The 19,373-nt window shown below is 38.0% G+C and overlaps 1 protein-coding gene across 10 annotated transcripts in view; it reads right to left on the bottom strand.

Annotated features, from left to right (window-relative positions):
* Positions 1-19,373, bottom strand: part of SPTAN1 (spectrin alpha, non-erythrocytic 1) — a 60,960-nt gene that overhangs the window by 34,084 nt on the left and 7,503 nt on the right. For all 10 annotated transcript variants that reach the window (XM_036749394.1, XM_036749398.1, XM_036749401.1 and 7 more), the window contains 15 exons: positions 17,057-17,296; positions 14,651-14,776; positions 11,165-11,305; positions 10,661-10,807; positions 7,332-7,465; positions 6,971-7,115; positions 6,735-6,889; positions 5,677-5,812; positions 4,561-4,662; positions 3,395-3,532; positions 2,794-2,904; positions 1,755-1,832; positions 1,484-1,639; positions 1,063-1,267; positions 106-287 (listed from right to left, as the gene is read on the bottom strand). In XM_036749394.1, coding sequence (XP_036605289.1) covers positions 106-287; positions 1,063-1,267; positions 1,484-1,639; positions 1,755-1,832; positions 2,794-2,904; positions 3,395-3,532; positions 4,561-4,662; positions 5,677-5,812; positions 6,735-6,889; positions 6,971-7,115; positions 7,332-7,465; positions 10,661-10,807; positions 11,165-11,305; positions 14,651-14,776; positions 17,057-17,293 — 2,193 coding nt within the window. In that variant the 5' untranslated portion in view covers positions 17,294-17,296. The remainder of the gene's footprint in view (positions 1-105; positions 288-1,062; positions 1,268-1,483; positions 1,640-1,754; positions 1,833-2,793; positions 2,905-3,394; positions 3,533-4,560; positions 4,663-5,676; positions 5,813-6,734; positions 6,890-6,970; positions 7,116-7,331; positions 7,466-10,660; positions 10,808-11,164; positions 11,306-14,650; positions 14,777-17,056; positions 17,297-19,373) is intronic.

Genomic DNA, 19,373 nt, shown 5'->3' with positions numbered 1-19,373 from the left:
TAGTATCTCATGACCAGAGATTCTAGTGTGGGAACATTTTTTTTCCTACATTCCCAAATTATGGTGCTGAAAATGCCCAATAACCCAAAGGAACAGACTCTCTACCTGGTGGGCTGCAACATCTGCCTCTAGCAGGGCATGCTTCTTCTGAAGGTTCTGAACATTAGTAAGATCTTTCCCATAATCGTCAGAGGCTAAATGACCTTCTACTTCATAAAGCCACAATTCAATATCCTCTACATTACGGTTAAACTGCTGTTGCTGGTTAGCTTCACGAAGTTTTATTCCTATTCAGAAAGAAAGGTCTGAGATTCAGAGAGAATTTCTATACACTAATACTGACTGTCACTTTTTATGTCAATACTTGTTCTAACAAAGCCACGCGATGCTAGTATAGAAATTGGTGTTAGAAAGCTATTTCATATTCTTTTCTTGTGATACAGTAACAAGAGAAAGGTTACTACTTCTCATGTACTTCTCTATGATGGAAACACCAATCTCTGTTGTCCCCTTTTCTTTTAAGTGATGGGAAGCTGAGTCAGATAATTTTTAAAAAGGATTCTAAGCTCCATGAGAAAAAAACATAAGAAATATGAAATATAATCGAATTCTCAATTGAGTGTTCCTTTTTATTCTTAGCTATAGGTGTCTATCTCTATCAATAAATGAAATTGTCTGCACAATCCCCTTTCTCAACCAGGATTGAACAGTTTATTACCCACTTTCACTAATCTTTATCCACCAGTAAGTAGGAAAACAACATCTATCTCATTTACCATGTTCAACTATATTTACTAAGTAAGCTTGGCATCTGAATCTGTTTCCAATAATTCTCTCACAGAATTATTAAAACCAATACTGGAATTACCTTCAATCTACTCTTGCTAAGGTATAACTTTCCCCAGTATACATGTTCTGCTCACAATAAATTAAACAAAACTGATCAACATACTAGAAAAAAAATCTGACTTCCTATGCAAATGTCTTAAGCCAAGAGAGCTCAGCTACCTATGGATTCCTATTCTGCCAAACCCACCAGTACTAGAATGAAGTATTTCTTACCTTTCAGTTCTGTGGCTTCCAACAGTTTCTTCCACAAACTGATTACCTCATTCATACGAGTTGCCACCTCATCCTTGGCATAATGATTAACGTCAATGAGCTTTTGTCCAGCTTTCTCCAAGGCATCAATTCGACTCTGATTGGCTGACAGCTCAGCCTCAAAAGCCTGATGCTTCTGAACTTTGCCCTGCAAGTTGGATGGATCCTGGGGGAAATAGCAGAGAAAGATTTCCACGTGGAATTTTAATGGGAAATTCATCCAACACACTTTCATGCTCACAATGTCTGACTTATAGTCAACAGTCTTAAATTAGAAAGCACCTGTATTTCTTACCAAAAAAAATCTCATTTCCTGATATAATTCTCCTTATTATAGCCTTATACTTATCTTTCCTAGCAGTAATAGTAACATACATATTACCTTGTAAGCTTCATCTGTTGCAGTTTTCATCTTCTCATTCACCCAACTCTTGAGTTCATCAGAATCTCTAAAAAACTGCTGTAGGTGGAATGAATCAGCCAGCTGCGCCCGGCGGTACATAGCCCGTTCATGAAGGGCATTGCGTCGGCTCAATAACTGAAAGACAAGGATCATTTGTGAATCCCTGGTTCTTGGCTCCCAGCAGACCTTCTTTCTATTGCTTAGTTAGATGGTTGATTGTTTCCTGATTACAAAGGACTTGGAAACTTACCGCATCTCTACGTGTAGCCACATCTTCCATCGCATAATGGTTATTTTGGATTAGCTTGGTTGCAAACTCATCCAGTGCCTAGAAAGACAGAATCATTCATTAGTAAGGATACCATTTTCCTCAAGCTGAGCTCACTTGGCACTAGGTACTGAAGAGATTCATAGGACTAGATTACACTCCACGTTAAAATTCACGTAGAGGCAGCTAGGTGGTGCAATGTTGGATGAGGGAGTCATGAGGACCTGAACTCAAATCCTGCTTCAGCTATTTACTGAGTTGTATGATCCTGTGTCAAGGACCATAAGGACCATCTCTTTAAGTTTCAGTTTCCTCATCTGTAAAATGTGGATAATAAGAGTACCAGGGTTGTGGTGTAGATCAAATGAGATAAAACTGGTAAAGTACTCTGCAAACCTTTCAGTGCCATAGAAATGGGAGCTATTATTATACCCTACGTCAAGGCTACATGTATGCAAATTTATTCTCTTGGTTTTGAGCCTTTGGCTGGTTTTCTCATCAGATAGTTTGGAGCAATGCTGTCAAACTTAAAAAGAAACAGACCCCTGTGGGCCACACATTGACTCAGAAAACCACAAAATAATATTATCTACATTGTACTGTTTAAAATTTCCCAATTATATTTTAGTCTGTCTGTGGTTGCACTACAGAATTTTGCTGGCCCCAAGTCTGATGCCTGTTTTTAGAGGCTCTTGACTTCCTTCTCAGTTCAGCAGGAAGCAGCAGAGTAGTAAAACCTTGGCTCCACACAAGTCAAACAAGGTTATGAGACTACCAATGTCTACTTGCCTATCTTTAAGCAAATATACTTCAAATATACTAAGCTGGCCTTTTGTCACCTAACTCATCACATTATTGAGAATCCCTGGTTCAGATGTCTTGAAAAGATTTTGGATATCAACGGAAAAAAAAGCACCATTTACACAACCACTTTGTGTAGGAATCTCTTAGAAAGTGATAAACCTTATAGAATATTCTGGAGATCATTATGAAGGGACTAGAGCTAAGTAAAATATCTTACTGTAATTTTTTCTTCCTGAGCACTGAGAGATTTCTCAAAGTCTTCGTGCTTCTTGAGAAGAGCTTCTACACTGTCCAGAGAATCTCCCAGATCTTCATTTAACAGAAATGCCTTTGGAAAGGAAATAGAGGGTTTGGGATGATGCTTTCACTACTGAAAATTAAATGACATAAACTACCTTAGGCTGAGAGGGAAAATGAGAAAGAACAGTCTATGTATGCCAGGCTCCAAAGAAAACTTGAAGAAACTTTCAGATACAACAAAGGAGAAAATCGACTCAGTCCTAAACTCTTTAGGCTGTTGTTTTCTATCTTTCTATTGGATATATACATTTCCCAAGGACTGCTAGCTCTCAATAAAACGAATAATAATACTTTAAAAGATTATACACATGAAGTTTCTTCTAAAGACAGGTCTTGATGCATTGCTGGGCTGAGGGAGAAATGCCATACATTTAAGAACACAGTACTTTAATTTGTGGAGTCAGACCCTTATCTCCCACAGTATAAGATTCACTCAAAAATGAGAACAAGATTTTTCTTCCCCTAAGCAGAACACCAGAACTTCCTATTTCACTAACAGATTCCTATTCAAATTCTACCTCTTGTTTGCTCATCCAGTTGTCTACTTGTTCAGTGTCTCTGTAAAAGAGCTGCAGATCCATGCACTGTTCATACTGCTGCCTGCGAAGTTCCCAAAGTTCCAGGAGGGCAGCTCTTTCATCAGAAAGGATGGTCAGCTAAAGGTGAGAGAAGACAAACACAGAGATTATCGTTACTTTAGCTATAAAAATTAAACGTAACACAACTAAATGACAACTTTAGAGGCTGTGAATTCTATTACAAGACTGCTGACCTTTCCAGAGCCTAGTTTTCTCACCTGCAAAACCCTCACTTATTATGGTGACGGGCTAATAAAAATAAGACACACAGAAAATTCACAAATATTAAATAACCAACAGGACCAAAATATCAATGTTTATGCTAATAAAAAGAGGAAAGCCCTACTCCTCTATTTTTATTCTGGGGTTAATTCAATGCTACATTAGTGTTAAGTTTAATGGAAAACTGTTTAAATGACATCTGCTTGCTAATGAAAAGTGGAAAGCCCTATTCTATTTTTATTCTGGGGTTAATTCAATGCTACATTAGTGTTAAGTTTATCTAATGGAAAACTGTTTAAATGACATCTGCCTAAAGAATAAAACACATAATGAATAAAACAAAGGCTTTAATCTAAAAGGTAAGCATCAACTTAAAAATTTTAGTTTCTTATCCATTGCTAAATGGTGTATGTATATATATATATATATATATATACACACACACACATATATATATCTTCTATTAATTTATGGTAAAGCCCTAGTAATTTTGGTCACTCCTTAATTTTTATGCTCATCACTAAAATGCAAAAAAAGTTAATATATTTTGGGTTTGGCCAATGTGGAAATGTTCTGCTGGAATATGCATGTTTATGATGAGGGTTTTTTCTTTTTTTTGGGGGGGGCAGACAGTAGGAGGAACAGATTATAAATATATGTCAATAAACTTATTTTTAAAAAACTATATGCTCATAAGACTTTCTCACATACTAATGAAATCTAAAGGCTGGATATAAGCCTGATATATATAAATGTGTATCTATAGTTATAGATATTTTTTGGGGGGAGGGTATTAAAAAAAATTGCTTTAATAGGCTGGAAAACAGGAGCAATAGCCAGCTCTCAAATTCAGAAAATTTTTCAACCTCTACAATGTTGTTTACCTTTTCTCTCACTTCATCAGAAGCATAATGACCAGCAGCAAGAAGAGCCTGTCCCGATTCATCAGCAGATTTAAAACTATCTTCGTGAGCATCAATTTCACCCTATGGGAGGAAAAAAAGCATAGAACTCCGCACTCTGCAAAAGTGGAAAATTAAAAGCTCCACCTCTCTATTTCCAATGATCTTTTGAAGTATAAGTCAGAATATCACATAGAATTAGAAACTAAACCAAATATGACAGGTTTCTAAATAATCAACAGCAAAACCTCTTGATGATTTTTAGAAGTCTGAAATAATAGCTCAGATTACTGAATCTCATTAGCCTTTCTGAACAAAGAATTTCTTCAAAAAAGAAAAAAAAAGGGAGGTGGTGGTTACCAAAAAGCTTAAGAGGGGTGAAGTTGGGAAAAACAGTATTCACAGAGACCTTTTGTTCAGGAACACTCCCCCAGAGAAACAAAAATGTGCAAGTTTAGCACCTGATAGGCATGAAATAAAAAGACCAGACTGCAGTAGTATAAGATCTTTGAAAATGTCACCAAAATATGTAAAACACGTGGGATCACAGATTAAGGGTTAGAAAGCTTACAAGCTAGCCCCTCTTTTTTATAGATTAGGCCCAGAAATCTTAATTGCTGCCCAAGGTCCTAAAGAGACTACGTGTTAAAGGCAGGATTTGAACCTAGGGGGCCTCTGTCTCCAAATTTAGTGTTCTTTCCACTGCTTTTTTGATTTATACACATCAACGAAGGAATCTGGAATTTAAAAAGAATCATTTCTGTCAATCCCCTTCACCAGAGAGTATACACTACAGTAGGAATCAAAACATCATCTCATCGACCCTGCCAGAACTCATCTTTTGGCCTTTACAGGCTCTAGTTAACTTCTTGATGTTTAACCCAAGGTCAGTGAAATGTACTAAAAGCAGCTGATAACTCTTAGTAGCAAAATAGATCAAGATGATGTATTCTAGGAATTACATGTAAACAAGGTTGTGATACCTCATCCTACAAAGTAGGATCCTGACCAGATTTGAAACTGGATCACCAGAAATTCAAAAAGAAACCTTATGTATCACAGGATGTGCGCATTTTCAGAAGATCCTACTGCGGTTACCTTGTGTTCTTGGTGCCTATCAAGTAGAGCTTCAGCTCCAGCTACATCATTGGCAAGTTCATCTGCATTTATGAGAGCCTTCATCTCAGTCACCCAACTGGTGAGATCTCGGAAGTCTGCAAGGAAGCGCTGAAGTCTTCGAAAAATCAGGAAGAAACAATGAGCTTTCTTCACCAAAAAGATAGAAAACCCTGCCCTCAGGTCCCAACTTGAAAAAATGCAGAGCTATCCCTGAACTGTGATGATACCTCTCTATTCCATGCTATAATGTAATAAAGGATTGAAGGGGGCAAATAGGCAAAGAAATGGTTTTGAAATAACAATTTCAATTTTGGAAATGATTTCAATGCAAATCAAAACAATCTGTAACTTTTACCACACTTCCAGCAAATTGACAAAGGTGACAACAGATGAGAATAGCTGGTGCTAAGATGGCTGTGTAAAGACAAACACACTAATGTACTGTTGGTGGAACTGTGACCTCGTTTCCAACCACTCTGGAAAATAATCTAAAATTATGTGAAGAGAGTGACTGAAATGTCCATACCTTTTGACTCAGATTCTATTGAGAGGTATATACTTCAAGGAAGTTATTAACAAAAATGAGAACTGGGTAAAATTATGGCACATGAATATAAGGGAGTATTAATGTGCAGTAATAAATCATGAACACAATGAATACGTAAGCATGAGAAGACTTAAATGAACTGATGTAAAGTGAAGTAAGCAGAGTCAGGAAAACAATATACAAAATGACTACCTAAAAGTAAATGTGAAGAATAACCATGAAATTGAAATTGAAATGTTGTGAAAGTATAAATAAGCTTAGTTTCGCAGAAGAAAAATAATGACATATCCCCTACTCTTCTGCAAAAATCAGAGTCCACGGGTTTGTAATATTACATACCCAGATTTTTTTCCCAGGTATTTATTGGTTTCTCTGAATTTCTTCTCCTCTTTCTCTTTTAAGAAGAATTATTTGTTGTAATGGCTCTTTGTGATGAGAAGGGGAAGGATACAAGGAGAAACAGAAGTGATGTGAAAATGCTTTTCCCTACCTATAAGAATCATTGAGGCGAGCATGTCTTTCGGCTGCCAGTGTGCGGATCTGCTCCCAATTTGTAATCAGTTCCTCTCGTTTAACTTGGATCTGAGTTGCACTCAGAGGGTGGGACTGCTGCAGACGGTCTGCCTCAGCACACAAAGCTTTGACCTACAAACACATTATCTCTAAGTATCATTGTCTAGACCACTGTTCACTTGAAAGAATGAAACAGTTTCCTCTCAAACTCACCTTGTCTTCTAGGGCGGCAAGATCTCTTTCTAGTCCCTCATGTTTTCGGAGTAAAGCCTGTACACTGGCCAAGTCTCGGCCAAAATCATCAGAGGCCATTAATTGCTCCTTCTCCTTAATCCAGCTGATAGTTTCATCAACATCCCTAAAAGACACACACACCAGTTTATTCACAGGAATTCAGGCACACTGAAGAGTAGGAGCCCTAGTATTTTCGTATGACTGGTAAGGTCTCCACACATCAAGTTTTTCTCTTGTATTAGATAGGCCTGTGTCTCATCTGCTTGTTACACTAGTCATAAGACTCCCACTTCTCTACCTCTCTCTCTCTCTCTCACAGACGGCTCACTGGGGCCTGTACCTGTTAAAACGCTGAACTTCGGCTGCTCCAAAGAGCTTCCCCTGCCTTTGTAGGGCCAGGCCCTTCAGTCGCTGCCAGGCTGCATTCACTTCATCCTGCTTGGTCTTGATTAGGTCTTCTTCAGGATGTTGCTCCTAAAAGAAATAAGATGGAATAAAGGGGACGTGAGTGGATAATAACTTTTGGCTTGTCCAGTTATAGCAAACCACCTTGGGGTTGTAATGGCATCTCTCGAAAGCATGATTTCCTGTTAAGAAATATGTATCTCATGACAATTTACTACATGGTTTGAAATTAACTGCTTATGTGAACCTCAATTACTTCTTTGGTAATTAAGATCAATGACCTCAGAGCGAATGAATACAAGCTAGCATTTCCTAAGCACCTGCTATACAAAGATAAAATCTAAACAATTTCTGACCTCAAAGGTGTCACATCCTACTGGGAAGAAACAACACGAACATGGATGAAGACAAAACAGATGTGAAGTAAATGTAAATGGGAGTGGGTAAGAAACTAATTACTAAGGGGATCAGGTTAGACCTTGGATCAGAGATGTGACACTGGAGCTAAGTGCTGAAGGGAACTAGGGATTCTGGGACAGTGAGACTGAGAAGTGAATGTGTTCCAGGTGCAGGCATAGGGATGGGGGGGTGGAGTATTCTGAATGGAGGAAAGGAAGCAGGACACTTTGGATAGAATGTAGAGTGCGCAGTGATGGTAATATGTAATAATCTGAAGAGGATTTTATTCTAGAGGCAATTTGGAGCTAGTGAAGGCTCTTGGGCCAGGCCAGACCATTAGGAAGCTGAATGAAGATGGAGAGGATAGATACAAAAAGACAAACTCAAAGACTATTCTAATGTCTGGATAAGAGGTGATAAGGGCCTAATCTATGGGTGAATAGAGCAAATGAGACAAATATAAGAGATGCTGAGCTTTAATAAACAAGACTTGAAAATGATTAGATATAGAAGGTGTGGGAAAGAGGAAGGTTGAGGAAAACTCTAAAAGTGGGAGCTTAGGAGACTGGAGGGATGTTGGTATCTCTTCAGAAATAGGGCAATTAAGTTTTGGTAGAAAGATAATCAGTTCTATTTTGGACATGCTGAATTTGAGATGTTTACAGGGTAAGAGTAGGCAGTTGTTGCTGAAACTCACGAGAGAGATTACAATTGAATATACATACATCTGGAATCACCTGTACAGAGATGACCAGATGTACCTGTAGGAGGTGATGAGATCAAAGGAGTACAGAAGAGAAGAGGATCTAGGAGAGAGCTTTCACACAGACATGCTAGGGCACACAGGAGATGATGCAGTACTGAATAAGTATAGCCAAGTGAGTGGTAGGACAACTAGGAGAAAGCCGTGTCAAGAAAACCTAGGGAGGAGAGCAAAGTATATCCAACAAGAAGGGATGACTAACAGTGCCAAATGCTGCAGAGTACTAAAAAGAGGGTACTGGATTTGCCAATAAAAGAGGTCATTTGTAACTTTGGAGTATTTTCAATGGAGTGATGAGGTCACAAGCCAGAATGCAAAGGGTTGAGGAATGACATGAGAAGTTAAGTTAACAGTGGAATTTTGTCTAGGAATTTGGCTGCAAAAGGGAGAAGAAATATAGGACAAGAGCTTGGGAAGATAGTAGAGTCAAGTGAGAGACTGCTTATAAAAGTTTTCATCAGACAAAAAAAAATTTTTATTGGCTTTACCTACACTCGTAAACGCTATCTAATTTATTCCTTCCATTCAACAACTTAACATTTTTATTTGCAAATTTCAACAGCCATTCCTTCTCAAGTTCTATGCTTGTGAAGTGTCTGTGGGCCTATGAAGTAACTTAGCCCACATACTTAGATAACCAAAGCAATCAACCTGCTCCTGCCTTCAAAGTTTTAAAAGCTTCTTAAGGATATACATTTCTTTCAGGATACCACTGATGATGTGCAATGGAGCGGGGACTTTAGCACATCAGGAGAATAAGATAGCAGATCTTTTACATTATTTTGTGCCACATGGGAGGATCAGGTTTTGCTGACAGAATGAAAGCCAGTTTATTTCATTCAACATAACTAGGTCCAGAGAATGTAAAAATATGTCTTCAGCAAAGAGCATTTAAATTGTAATTGCCCCTTAAAGAATAGCTGATCATGTTATGGCATGTAAATGTGATGAGATACTATTGTGCTCCAAGAAGTGATGAAGGGGGGGGTTTTTTAGAAAAAACACACATTGACCTGTATGAACTGAGAGTGAACAGAACCAAGAGAACAATTTGTACAATGATAAGAATTCAGAAAAGATGAACTACTACGAGAGAATTGGGTACTCTGATCAATGTAATGACCAACCCAATTCCAGAGGATTAATGATGGAACCATCCTATTCCCCTTCCCCTCCTGAGAGACTCAATGGAGAGTGAGACATGTTTTTGGACACAGCCAATGCAGGAATTTGTTTTGTTTGATTACACACGTTTGCAACGGGGTTTTTGTTTTTCTTTCATTCTCAATGATAGAGGAAAGAGGTTTAAAGAGGGTTGATGAGAAAGGGGAGGATTTTTGTTAATTGGAGAAACACAAACACACACACACATGAAACTGTCCGAAATATAAATTTCTATAATAACTAATAATAGCTGACAGATGCAAATATATAAGTTTGTGTAGAACTTTACATCCATTTATTTCATTTTAGTTAAGCAAGCTAAAATTTTATTCTATGAGGTTCGGAGTATGTTACACAGTATGCTTTGAGCTCTTTAGAAGAAGGAAACAGACATGGGAGGGCTGTTTTTGCACTATAAAAACAATGTAGGACTCCTTTTCCACAACCTAATCATTACAGTGCCTTCCCCAAGCCAGAATACCTCAGGGACCTGGGAAGACTTCTAATCACAGTGGAAGCAAAGAATAATCAGGCTTGATGGAAGCTTGCCAGTCCTTTCTAAGGAAACTCTCCCTACCACACCCTCCCCTGAGAAACCCTTTGGGGCAGAGCTTCCAATGAAGCTTGATTAAGCCTCACCCCAATCTGGGTGGAGGTGAGAACACTCAAATGGACTTGGCCTTCTTAGGCCCAAGGTGACCAGTACAGGCTGCTTAAGTAGGAAAGCAGACATTTTCAGGAAAGTAGCAGAGATCTGCCAGCCTGACAAACTGATGAACTGAACACATGCTGGCCACCAGTTCTCTTTTGGGAAATGTGATCCACTCCAAGATGACAAACAATACCCACATACTGCCACTTTTATTTCCTTGTGAACACTCCAGAAGAAGTCGGTATCAATGAGGTTCTAGAACACACGTGATTCCTTCACTGTTTACCTGGATGAGTTTGGCAGCAAACTGGTTTACTTCATTTACTCTTTCCTCATGAGCAGCCATATCTGTCTGAAATTCTTCAAATTTCTTCTGTAAAACTTCCACGTGTTCCAGGTCCTGACCCAGCTCCTCTGAAGTAACAATTGCCTCCTGTGCAGTAACCAAATCAGAACCGGGAGTTACCCACTAATGCACAAAAAACATCCCTCTTATGAAGAACCAGCTATGAGGATGCATACATTTACAACAGGAAGACTCGAGAGTGTCAAATCCCTGAGAAAAGAACAAAGCCCTTAGTATTGTTTAACTTCTTTTCCAAAGTCAGGCCAGCCACATTTTTGTTGTGGACCCTCCTATGGTCCAGGGGTGTGATGATCCCAATCATCATCTCCATCACAAAATCCTATTTCTCTTCTCAGATATTCTCCACTGTTAGGCTTCCCTTTACACTCCCAGAATCTGGAAAGAAAGGGGAGGCGGGGCAGGCTGTCTTACCCCCAGACTTACTTTGTCGGTGATCCAATCCATGACATCTTCGCACTCTCGTAAATACTGCACCAACTTCTGCGCTTGCAGTAATTTTACCCCCTTCTCCCGCATCTTCTCCAAGAGCAGCTCCCACTGGCGGTGTAGCTCCATCAAACGAGCCTGTGGAACAAAAATCAGCCTTACAGAGCACAGCCAGCCTTAGGGCACTTTGCAAGAGTTGCAAGCCGTCTGAAACATTACAAGGCTTTGCATCAAAACCTTCTTTTTAGATAACTACTAAGCGAAAAAGGGCATTATAAAAGTAGGAGAAAAATATGAGTGGTAACAATGGGAAATGAGTGAGCACTAAAAGCTAATCTGATGTGACTCACATCTTCATAGACAGATTTGCTCTCGTCTGTTTTAAGGTAGTACTTCTCAAATTGGGTTTTGCCAAGCCCAAGAGATTCTCCCTGGCAGAAGGGATGATGATCTAAAATGGGAAGGCTAAAGGATCAATGGAGATCATCTAATGGGAAGAATTCCCAGTCAAGTGAATAAGTACCTATGGATAGCATGGATGTTAAAAAAAAATAATTATGGGACTTAAGGGAAACTGAAATAAGCATAAAGACCGAAAAGGAAGGGTTCCTGAAATTTAACCAAATGACAAAAATGGATTCTTGGCAGAGTAAGTTTGGGAGCTTGTGCTGAAGAGATTATTGACAGAACACATTTATCAAATCTGACTCGATTCGGACATCATACAAATGACAATCGTAGGTCACATGCTCTTTTTCCAAAGTAGAAATAAATATATCCTTAACAATGTTCCCAGCATCATTGGGTTTTAGTGGTTTGGACCTGGCCAAATTAAGAATCTTATGCTGGTTTGCAAAAAGGCAAGCCAAAACTCTATATTCGGATTTAGGGTAAATATTTCCTTAATACAGCTGTTCCTACCCAAGATGCTGGAAGTTTCTCCATAACACCAACAAAAGCAAAAAAACTAAACACAAAAGAGAAAGAGGCATGAATTCCACCCACTGTTGACAATGCCACTCCCATTAAAACTGTAACTTGAAAGTCAAGTTACTGAGGCTAATGGATATTCAACATAGGAGGATTCTCAGGAAACAACTGTGGGTATTTTATCTGAAAGAAAAAAGCAATAGGGGAGAAAAAAGGTTCACACGAAACTTACTTCCAACATTGCTCATTAACATTGCAATTAAAGGAAGGAAGAAGAAAGTGGCATCTCCAAGGAATGGAAAAAGAGATAACACATATGGCACAGTAAATACTCTACGTACTCGTATGTGGGACCCAATGTAGGTGGCTGTGACTATGGGACGACATGCAGTCCGGTACGGCGTGAAAGTCTGAACCAGTAATAGACAGGTTACCCACAATACAGCATATGAAATAGTTTTCATTCACCCACCCAACCCCAAGTCAGTGATGACATTTTGCAGATTTTGCGTGTTAAAAGTTCAATAAGGAATTAGTGGTTTCTGAGAAGCAGAAGGAACTGAGAACACTAAGGCAAAGACTAGGGAAGGAACCAAATTTTTTGTTTTTTTGTTTTTTTTCAGACCAAATTTAAAATGTCACAAAAGATTAAACATGTCTTACAAAAAATTTTACTCCAAAATTAACTCTTTATCCAAAGCAAATTTTATTTTCATATTACTGATTAAAAGTCCGATATAAAACAAGATAGTAATTCAAGAACAGTCTTTTCTTTCCTGATTAGTCTGATCTTCTGAATTCTGTAGGTTAGACAACAGTTTCACGAGGCTATTATTATAATAAGATTGTGGGTGGGTGCATTGTCAAGGATTACTAGGTCTGAACAAAGACTCCAACACTTCTATCATAATACTTGAGAAATGTAGTGAAGGCTGACTGGCTAGAGGGAAAATTCTGGTCTTGAATCAGACAGATTTCTCAATAGCAATTTGATATGAACAGCTATCTTTTTCCAAGGAGTAGCAGAGGTTAAAAAAAGGTGGAAAAAAAGACTGGAAAACTAATAGGCATTACCAATCAATATGGGTTGAAAATAACAAAAAGAAAGTAATAGTATATTAATACAGGCTAAGAGAAGACTAAAAGAAAATACCATTTTAATGACTCACTTAGAATTTGTCAGGAGTCCTAAGGTGACTAACAAATATGGATTCAGGGAAGTCTGGATTTTGACAACTGATTTCCTGAATGATGCTACAGAAGTTATCTGTCTGAGCTATTCTTACTTTTCCCATTAGTAACATGGTAATAACACTACCGACATTGAGAAAGGAAGCTCAGTTGAGGGGGGAGATGCACAAGGCTGATTTCGCTTATCTCAATATATATATATATCGCTCTAAGAGGAAATCGGCTAATTTTCGCTTAATTGAAAGGAACTGTCTTATGATTTCTCTGAGGGTTATAGGATTACAGAAACAGGCACTTTGTAAAGAGAAAGTACATTTCTTAGTAGCATTTCTTCTATTAACAATAAAAAAAGTAATGAATGATTGGTTTCAACCATGACAGTTTGCATATATTCATTACAAGATTGCTTACTATATAGCAGATGAAGTGAAAAATTGACCTAAATAAAAAAATTAATTTCAAAAAAGTTATTAAAGGCTTATATATAGAATATTATATATACACTAGGGTATAGAGGATACCTCTTCACATTTGGTAGTGAGAGCATCTACTAAAGTCTAAGTCCTGAGGAAAACTTTTATAGAATACAGAAAAGCATTGGTCAATCCTACGAGGAAAGTAAGGTAATTCTGAAAAGCAAAAGTGAATAAAAAGCACATGAAGAAAGCAGCGTACAAGTCTATCCTACAGAAAATTCTCTCTCCCAACTTCCTGGCATTAGAAATTTGCAAAATAAAAAATCAAAGATCAGATGTTACCATACCCCTTTCCATGCGTAAATGTTGAAATCTAGTCATACTAGGTAGGGCACCTGCAGAAGGCCTGGACAACAAGCACGCTTCAGACTCATGGCTACCAAAAGCTGAACCTGTTTACTTCTTGTAAATTCTTTTCTACTTGATTTTTTCAGGCCAACAGCATCTCCCAGGGTAAGCCCAAATGAACAAGTGGTCAAAGATGGCTGACCTCTGTTTATGCGGCAGTGATTAATCCTATTTATCATGATGTCAATCCTCATGTAAATCTGTCATTGACATGCTCTCCACTGCTAACTGCCTCTCCAAAAAATATAGTTTAATTTGTCCAATCCTATTTTCAGCACTTCATTTTAGTTACTTTCTAGACTGCTGTCTAAAGGGGACAGTAATTTTCTGCAATGAATATGCAATTACTGTTTATTATGTTCTCTCAGAATCACCACAGTATTTGGTTAAGATTTGGTTACTTCCTTTAAGAATTCAATAAACTCCTTTAGACTGTTTGAGAAATCCAAAATCTATTAAGTAAGCCAAGCAGCCACAGCTTTTATCAAATTCTTTGTACTCCCAGCCAAAAGTCACTGCAATGAGTATTCATACTTACTCTTATAGTTTCAGATGCAAAATGCCCTTCCGAGATCATCAGGTTGCCAGTCTCGTCCAGCTTCACGATGGCACCTGAATTGGCCTGCACTTCAGCTTCAAAGGCCTGGTGTTTCTGAAGCTTCCCCTGTTAGGGGAACAAGGAGAAGCAACCACTCAGCTCCATGTAGCTTTCTTCCTGAAGCTCTCCCTGTCTCCCCACCCTCTCCCTCCCTTTTCCTACTACTTGGTTCAAATACCACAATGTTTCAAAATACATTTTGCTCTACAAATAATGAGTGTATGGTAAAGAAAAAAATGTATATGTGTATATATGTATATATACACACACATACACACATAAATACATATATACACACAAAAATAGAAAAATTCAATACTTATAAGTATTTTAAAATGAGGTATAAAGATTATTATATATGCATGTATGTATTGCTAATTTTTTTCAGTATCTTTCAATTCTATGAGCATATTTTGCTTGAGACACTGACAAGTTAAGTGACCCTTCTTGTGTCATATGTGTCAGTCAGCATGTGTCACAGGCAGGACCTGGATTTCCAGTCTGACCCGCTATTCCAGGGAGCCTTCCTTTAGGAACAGTCACAAATCTGTAGGAGTCTCCTACACAAGTGAGGTCTGCCTCCCCCCCAAAAGCTATTTTATTCATATTGATAACAGCTGTCTTTATCTTCATCATTTTTATCATCATTCTCTTAACAAGAATGTGATTATCAGCCACAAGGTTTTATGATGCCAAATCCATAACTGAGGAAAACTCCTTGGCTTACATTCAGACAAAGGTACCCTGACTGCATTCATACTGAGGCTTCCAAGGGAAAGACTCTGGCAGCTCCAACATCAATGCCAACCACACCTCCAAGAGTGGATTTGAAGGTGCAAAACCTATTTATTTTGTAGTCATGTTAATAGCTAAGCACATATGCGGGGAGGGTGGGGGGGGAAGGGAAGATGAACAATGAACATAAATCAGCTAGTCATTTCTAATAGTGTCATCACTTTGCTTCACGTACAGGTTTACACCACAAAAATCTTTCCTCTTCACAGGCTTTTGGACACCAGCTTGCTACTCTACAATCCTGCATGGATTCAACTTCTTAATAACTTATTATTCATATTTTCATAGAATACTAAGCCCAGATGAAGCTTCAGAGTTCTAGGAGCAAAATCCTATCTAAGGCAGCTCTAGGTAAATATTTTTAATTCATAGCATTCTTTTGGCAGGACAAAAGGATCCAAATCCCACTTGTACTACGCACAACAAATACTTGAAACCATAAAAATTATCTCTCCAGAATAGAAAGAACTGTATTTTTATTGCTATGCTGATGAAAAACATCTGTTATTTGTTAAATATTCTACAGTAATTGTCTAGAGGTACAGAATAGTGAGCGGATAGAGTGCTAGACTCGGGAGTCATGAAAACTTGGGTCCAAATACCACCTCTGACACTTAACTAGCTCTATGACTTTGGACTTGTCACCTAGTATTTCTATTCCTCAGGCACTTCTCTAGGACTTATTTATAAATAGTAGATCACAAGTGAGTTTTGATCTGCACTAACATAGGGAACTACCATTGGGAGTTCTAAACAATGTTGTATTCTTTTGTCTATCATCATTTTGAATTCACATCAACAACAGAAGTATAAGTATAAATGTACTATTTTAAAATTAATACTGTAAGAGATTAATGAATGGTGCACCAAGAAGATGCTTATAGATCATTCAAGACAGATTGTCTGCCTACTTATAGGATTTCAAATAAAAAGTTCTAGAGTCAGACCTAATGTTAGACCACAGTTTCACATAATGCATAAATTCATAGTAAATATATTTTGCTACTGCAATTTTGTATAACTTATTTTAAAATATTCCTATTACTAAACAGGTTATACAGTGGATAGAGCTGAGCCTCTAATAGGAAAGACCTGAGTTCAAATCTATCCTCAGATACTTACTAGTTGTATGACCCTAGGCAAATCACAATTTCCATTTGCCTCAGTTTCCTCAATTGTAAAATGAGGATAACAGCTCCTATGTTATAGGCCTGTTGTGAAGATTAAGTGAAATATTTGTAAATCTATTTAGCATAATGCCCAACACATAGAAGGCACACAATGAATACTTAGTCCCTTCCCCCTTCCTTTTCACAGACACACGCCACCTAGTTACTATTCTCAATATTTTAAAATAAGTTATACAAAATTAATACAGCAAAATATGTTTACATGAATTTACACTGACAATATTCATCAAAAGTTGGGCTCTCTTACAGCCTAATTCCTCTTGGAATCACCTTTTCTTTTTTAAAATAAAATCTTTTGCCTTATGGTATAAGCCTAAACGTTCAAGAATTTAGGCAGGCATTTCAGAGGGCTGAGACCTACCTGCAAATTGGTTGGGTCCTTGTAATTCTCATCTGATGCAATCTGTAGCTTCTCCTGGATCCATTTTTCTAACTCTTCAGCATCGCGCTGGAAAAATTGGAATCGATAAGAATCTTCAAGCTTCTGACGTCTGAGGGTTGACAGCTCCTTAAAGCGGTGGTATCGGTCGAGAACCTGCTGTCTCCTTTCCTGGATGTCTTCAGCTGTTTCCAGCACTTTGACCCCACTTGGGTCCATTTTCTGAAAAGCAAAGTGCTTTGAATTATAACATGCTAAAACAGAATCGATGGAAGAGAATCGGCATGAATATTCCCAACATTTCTTTTTTCCCTTTGACCAAATCTAGGATTTTCTGGGGTTGAATAAAGTGAAGCATATTGGGTAAGGCATTTCCTATACCAATACAGGTCTATACTTTCTCTGCTACTTAGTCCTACCAGATGCCTAGGGCCCTGGGAGGTTAAATGCCTTGCCAAGGGTCATCCAGTCAGTTATGTACCAGAACCCAGGCTCAAACCCAGGTCTTGCCAACTCTCTATACACTCTTACCATGTTGACTCCTCATTCCCAACATATCTAAAGGAAAAGTTTTCCAGAAGACTAGCTCATACAAGTGGAGGTAAGTGGCCCAACAACGAAGCTCAGATTTGGACTGCTTACTTACGTTTTGATTTCTAAAACCTGTACATGTCTCTATATATACCCAAAATGACTAACCAATGCAGCAGAGGGAAATTTAAATGAAGAACAGAGATTGGTGAGAAGTTGGCCTACAGTTTTTGATGCAGAATCCTAAAAGGTCTTTTGAGAATTCAAAGACTGTCCTGTCCTATCTATAGTAATCAAGATTTATTGCCAAATTCATTCAAAAAGCTCTTTCATTTATTTTTTTCCATTTCCTTGTGGGGAAAGTAGAGAGAATTAAACTTTTCAACTGCCTGCCAACTTTTAATTCATCTATTCTCTCTTTTATCCCTGTTCTCTCAACCTCATTTAGACTTTCAATGAAGATGAGAAGTGACTAAAATGATTAATCTTTAATATCAACGAAGTTAAATATGAAAATCAACCATTATTGGCTGGCTTCTCTCAATCACACCAGACTAGAGACCAAAGAAGTTAGACAGGTAACCGTCAGATTAAATCAAGTTGAACAAAGTGGCAAGAAATCTAAAACAAAGCACAACTAAATAACTGTGATTACAAAACTTATGTGCCCAAGTTAAGGTAATTAACTTCTAGATTTGACTTGCTTAGTTCCTACTTGTCCTTTTAGAAAGATGGTAGGGTTTAAAAAAGCAGTAAGTTTAGCTTCAATTTCAAATCCCTTTAGTTCATTTACTGGGGAAGTCAGCTTGTCAAAAGCCGGCAAACCAAGAAGGCAGAGTTCTTCTGTTACACCCAATTTCAAACCATCTCTAAATGGCAGTTGACTGGGCAACTTCATTGAAATTTAAATGTCAAAGAGGTAACAGGATCTTCTGGTTTTGACAAGTTAGAATTGGTATGGTCAGGAGGAACCCACCTTTAGATGACTGTCTATTACAACAGAACAGAGAAGGGTGACATATCTCCAAATCTGTAAAAGGCTCAACAGCATTTGTTACTCAGGAAACAGTTAAAGAGTCGAGTAAAGTTTATCTTCTTGTATTTGATTTGGGAATATCGTCATTTGTGAGAAATTTGCACCTTTGTCTAGCTCTGGGACTAAATAAATGGAGATGAGAGGATAGACAGAAGAGGTCATTTTGAAAGGTCTAACGAAGAAGCTCAGACTACCCTTTTTTTTTTAAGGCACACAGATTTACATGTGACTATTAAGACTAGCAGAATTTCTTGTAAAATTCCACCACTACTGAGGAGAGGTCTAGATATGGTCAGTGTGTTTCCACTTGAAGCACACCAAGATTATTTTACAGGAATACCTTAAGTCACGTCAGTCACATTATAACTCCTCCTTTCTCATGATATCCAGACAAGACTGGTTATTGTGGGGGAAAGCAGGAGCTTTTTAGTTGAGTCCTGAGTTTAACTTGGATTGTAGGAGTTTTAAGTGTATTTGCAAAGGATGAGGTAAAGGTTTAACAATCCATCCACAACTTCATTTTCCAAATTCAAAAAACCAGTATTTCATCTAGAAACAAGCTGTATTCATGACTTAATAGAGAAAGCCAGGAAATATTAACTAGAGAAACACAGAAGAGCTTCAACCTATTTAGCAAGTCTGAATCACGTTTAATGAGTTCAGCCCAAGGTAATCTTGGATTTACCATAGAGCCACATTTCAAGAAAATCTGCTGCTCTTTTCACTGTAATT

This window comes from Trichosurus vulpecula, chromosome 3, assembly GCF_011100635.1.
Source record: "Trichosurus vulpecula isolate mTriVul1 chromosome 3, mTriVul1.pri, whole genome shotgun sequence".
In the NCBI taxonomy this organism is placed as follows: Eukaryota; Metazoa; Chordata; class Mammalia; order Diprotodontia; family Phalangeridae; genus Trichosurus; species Trichosurus vulpecula.
This window is presented reverse-complemented; position numbering and strand designations above follow the sequence as displayed.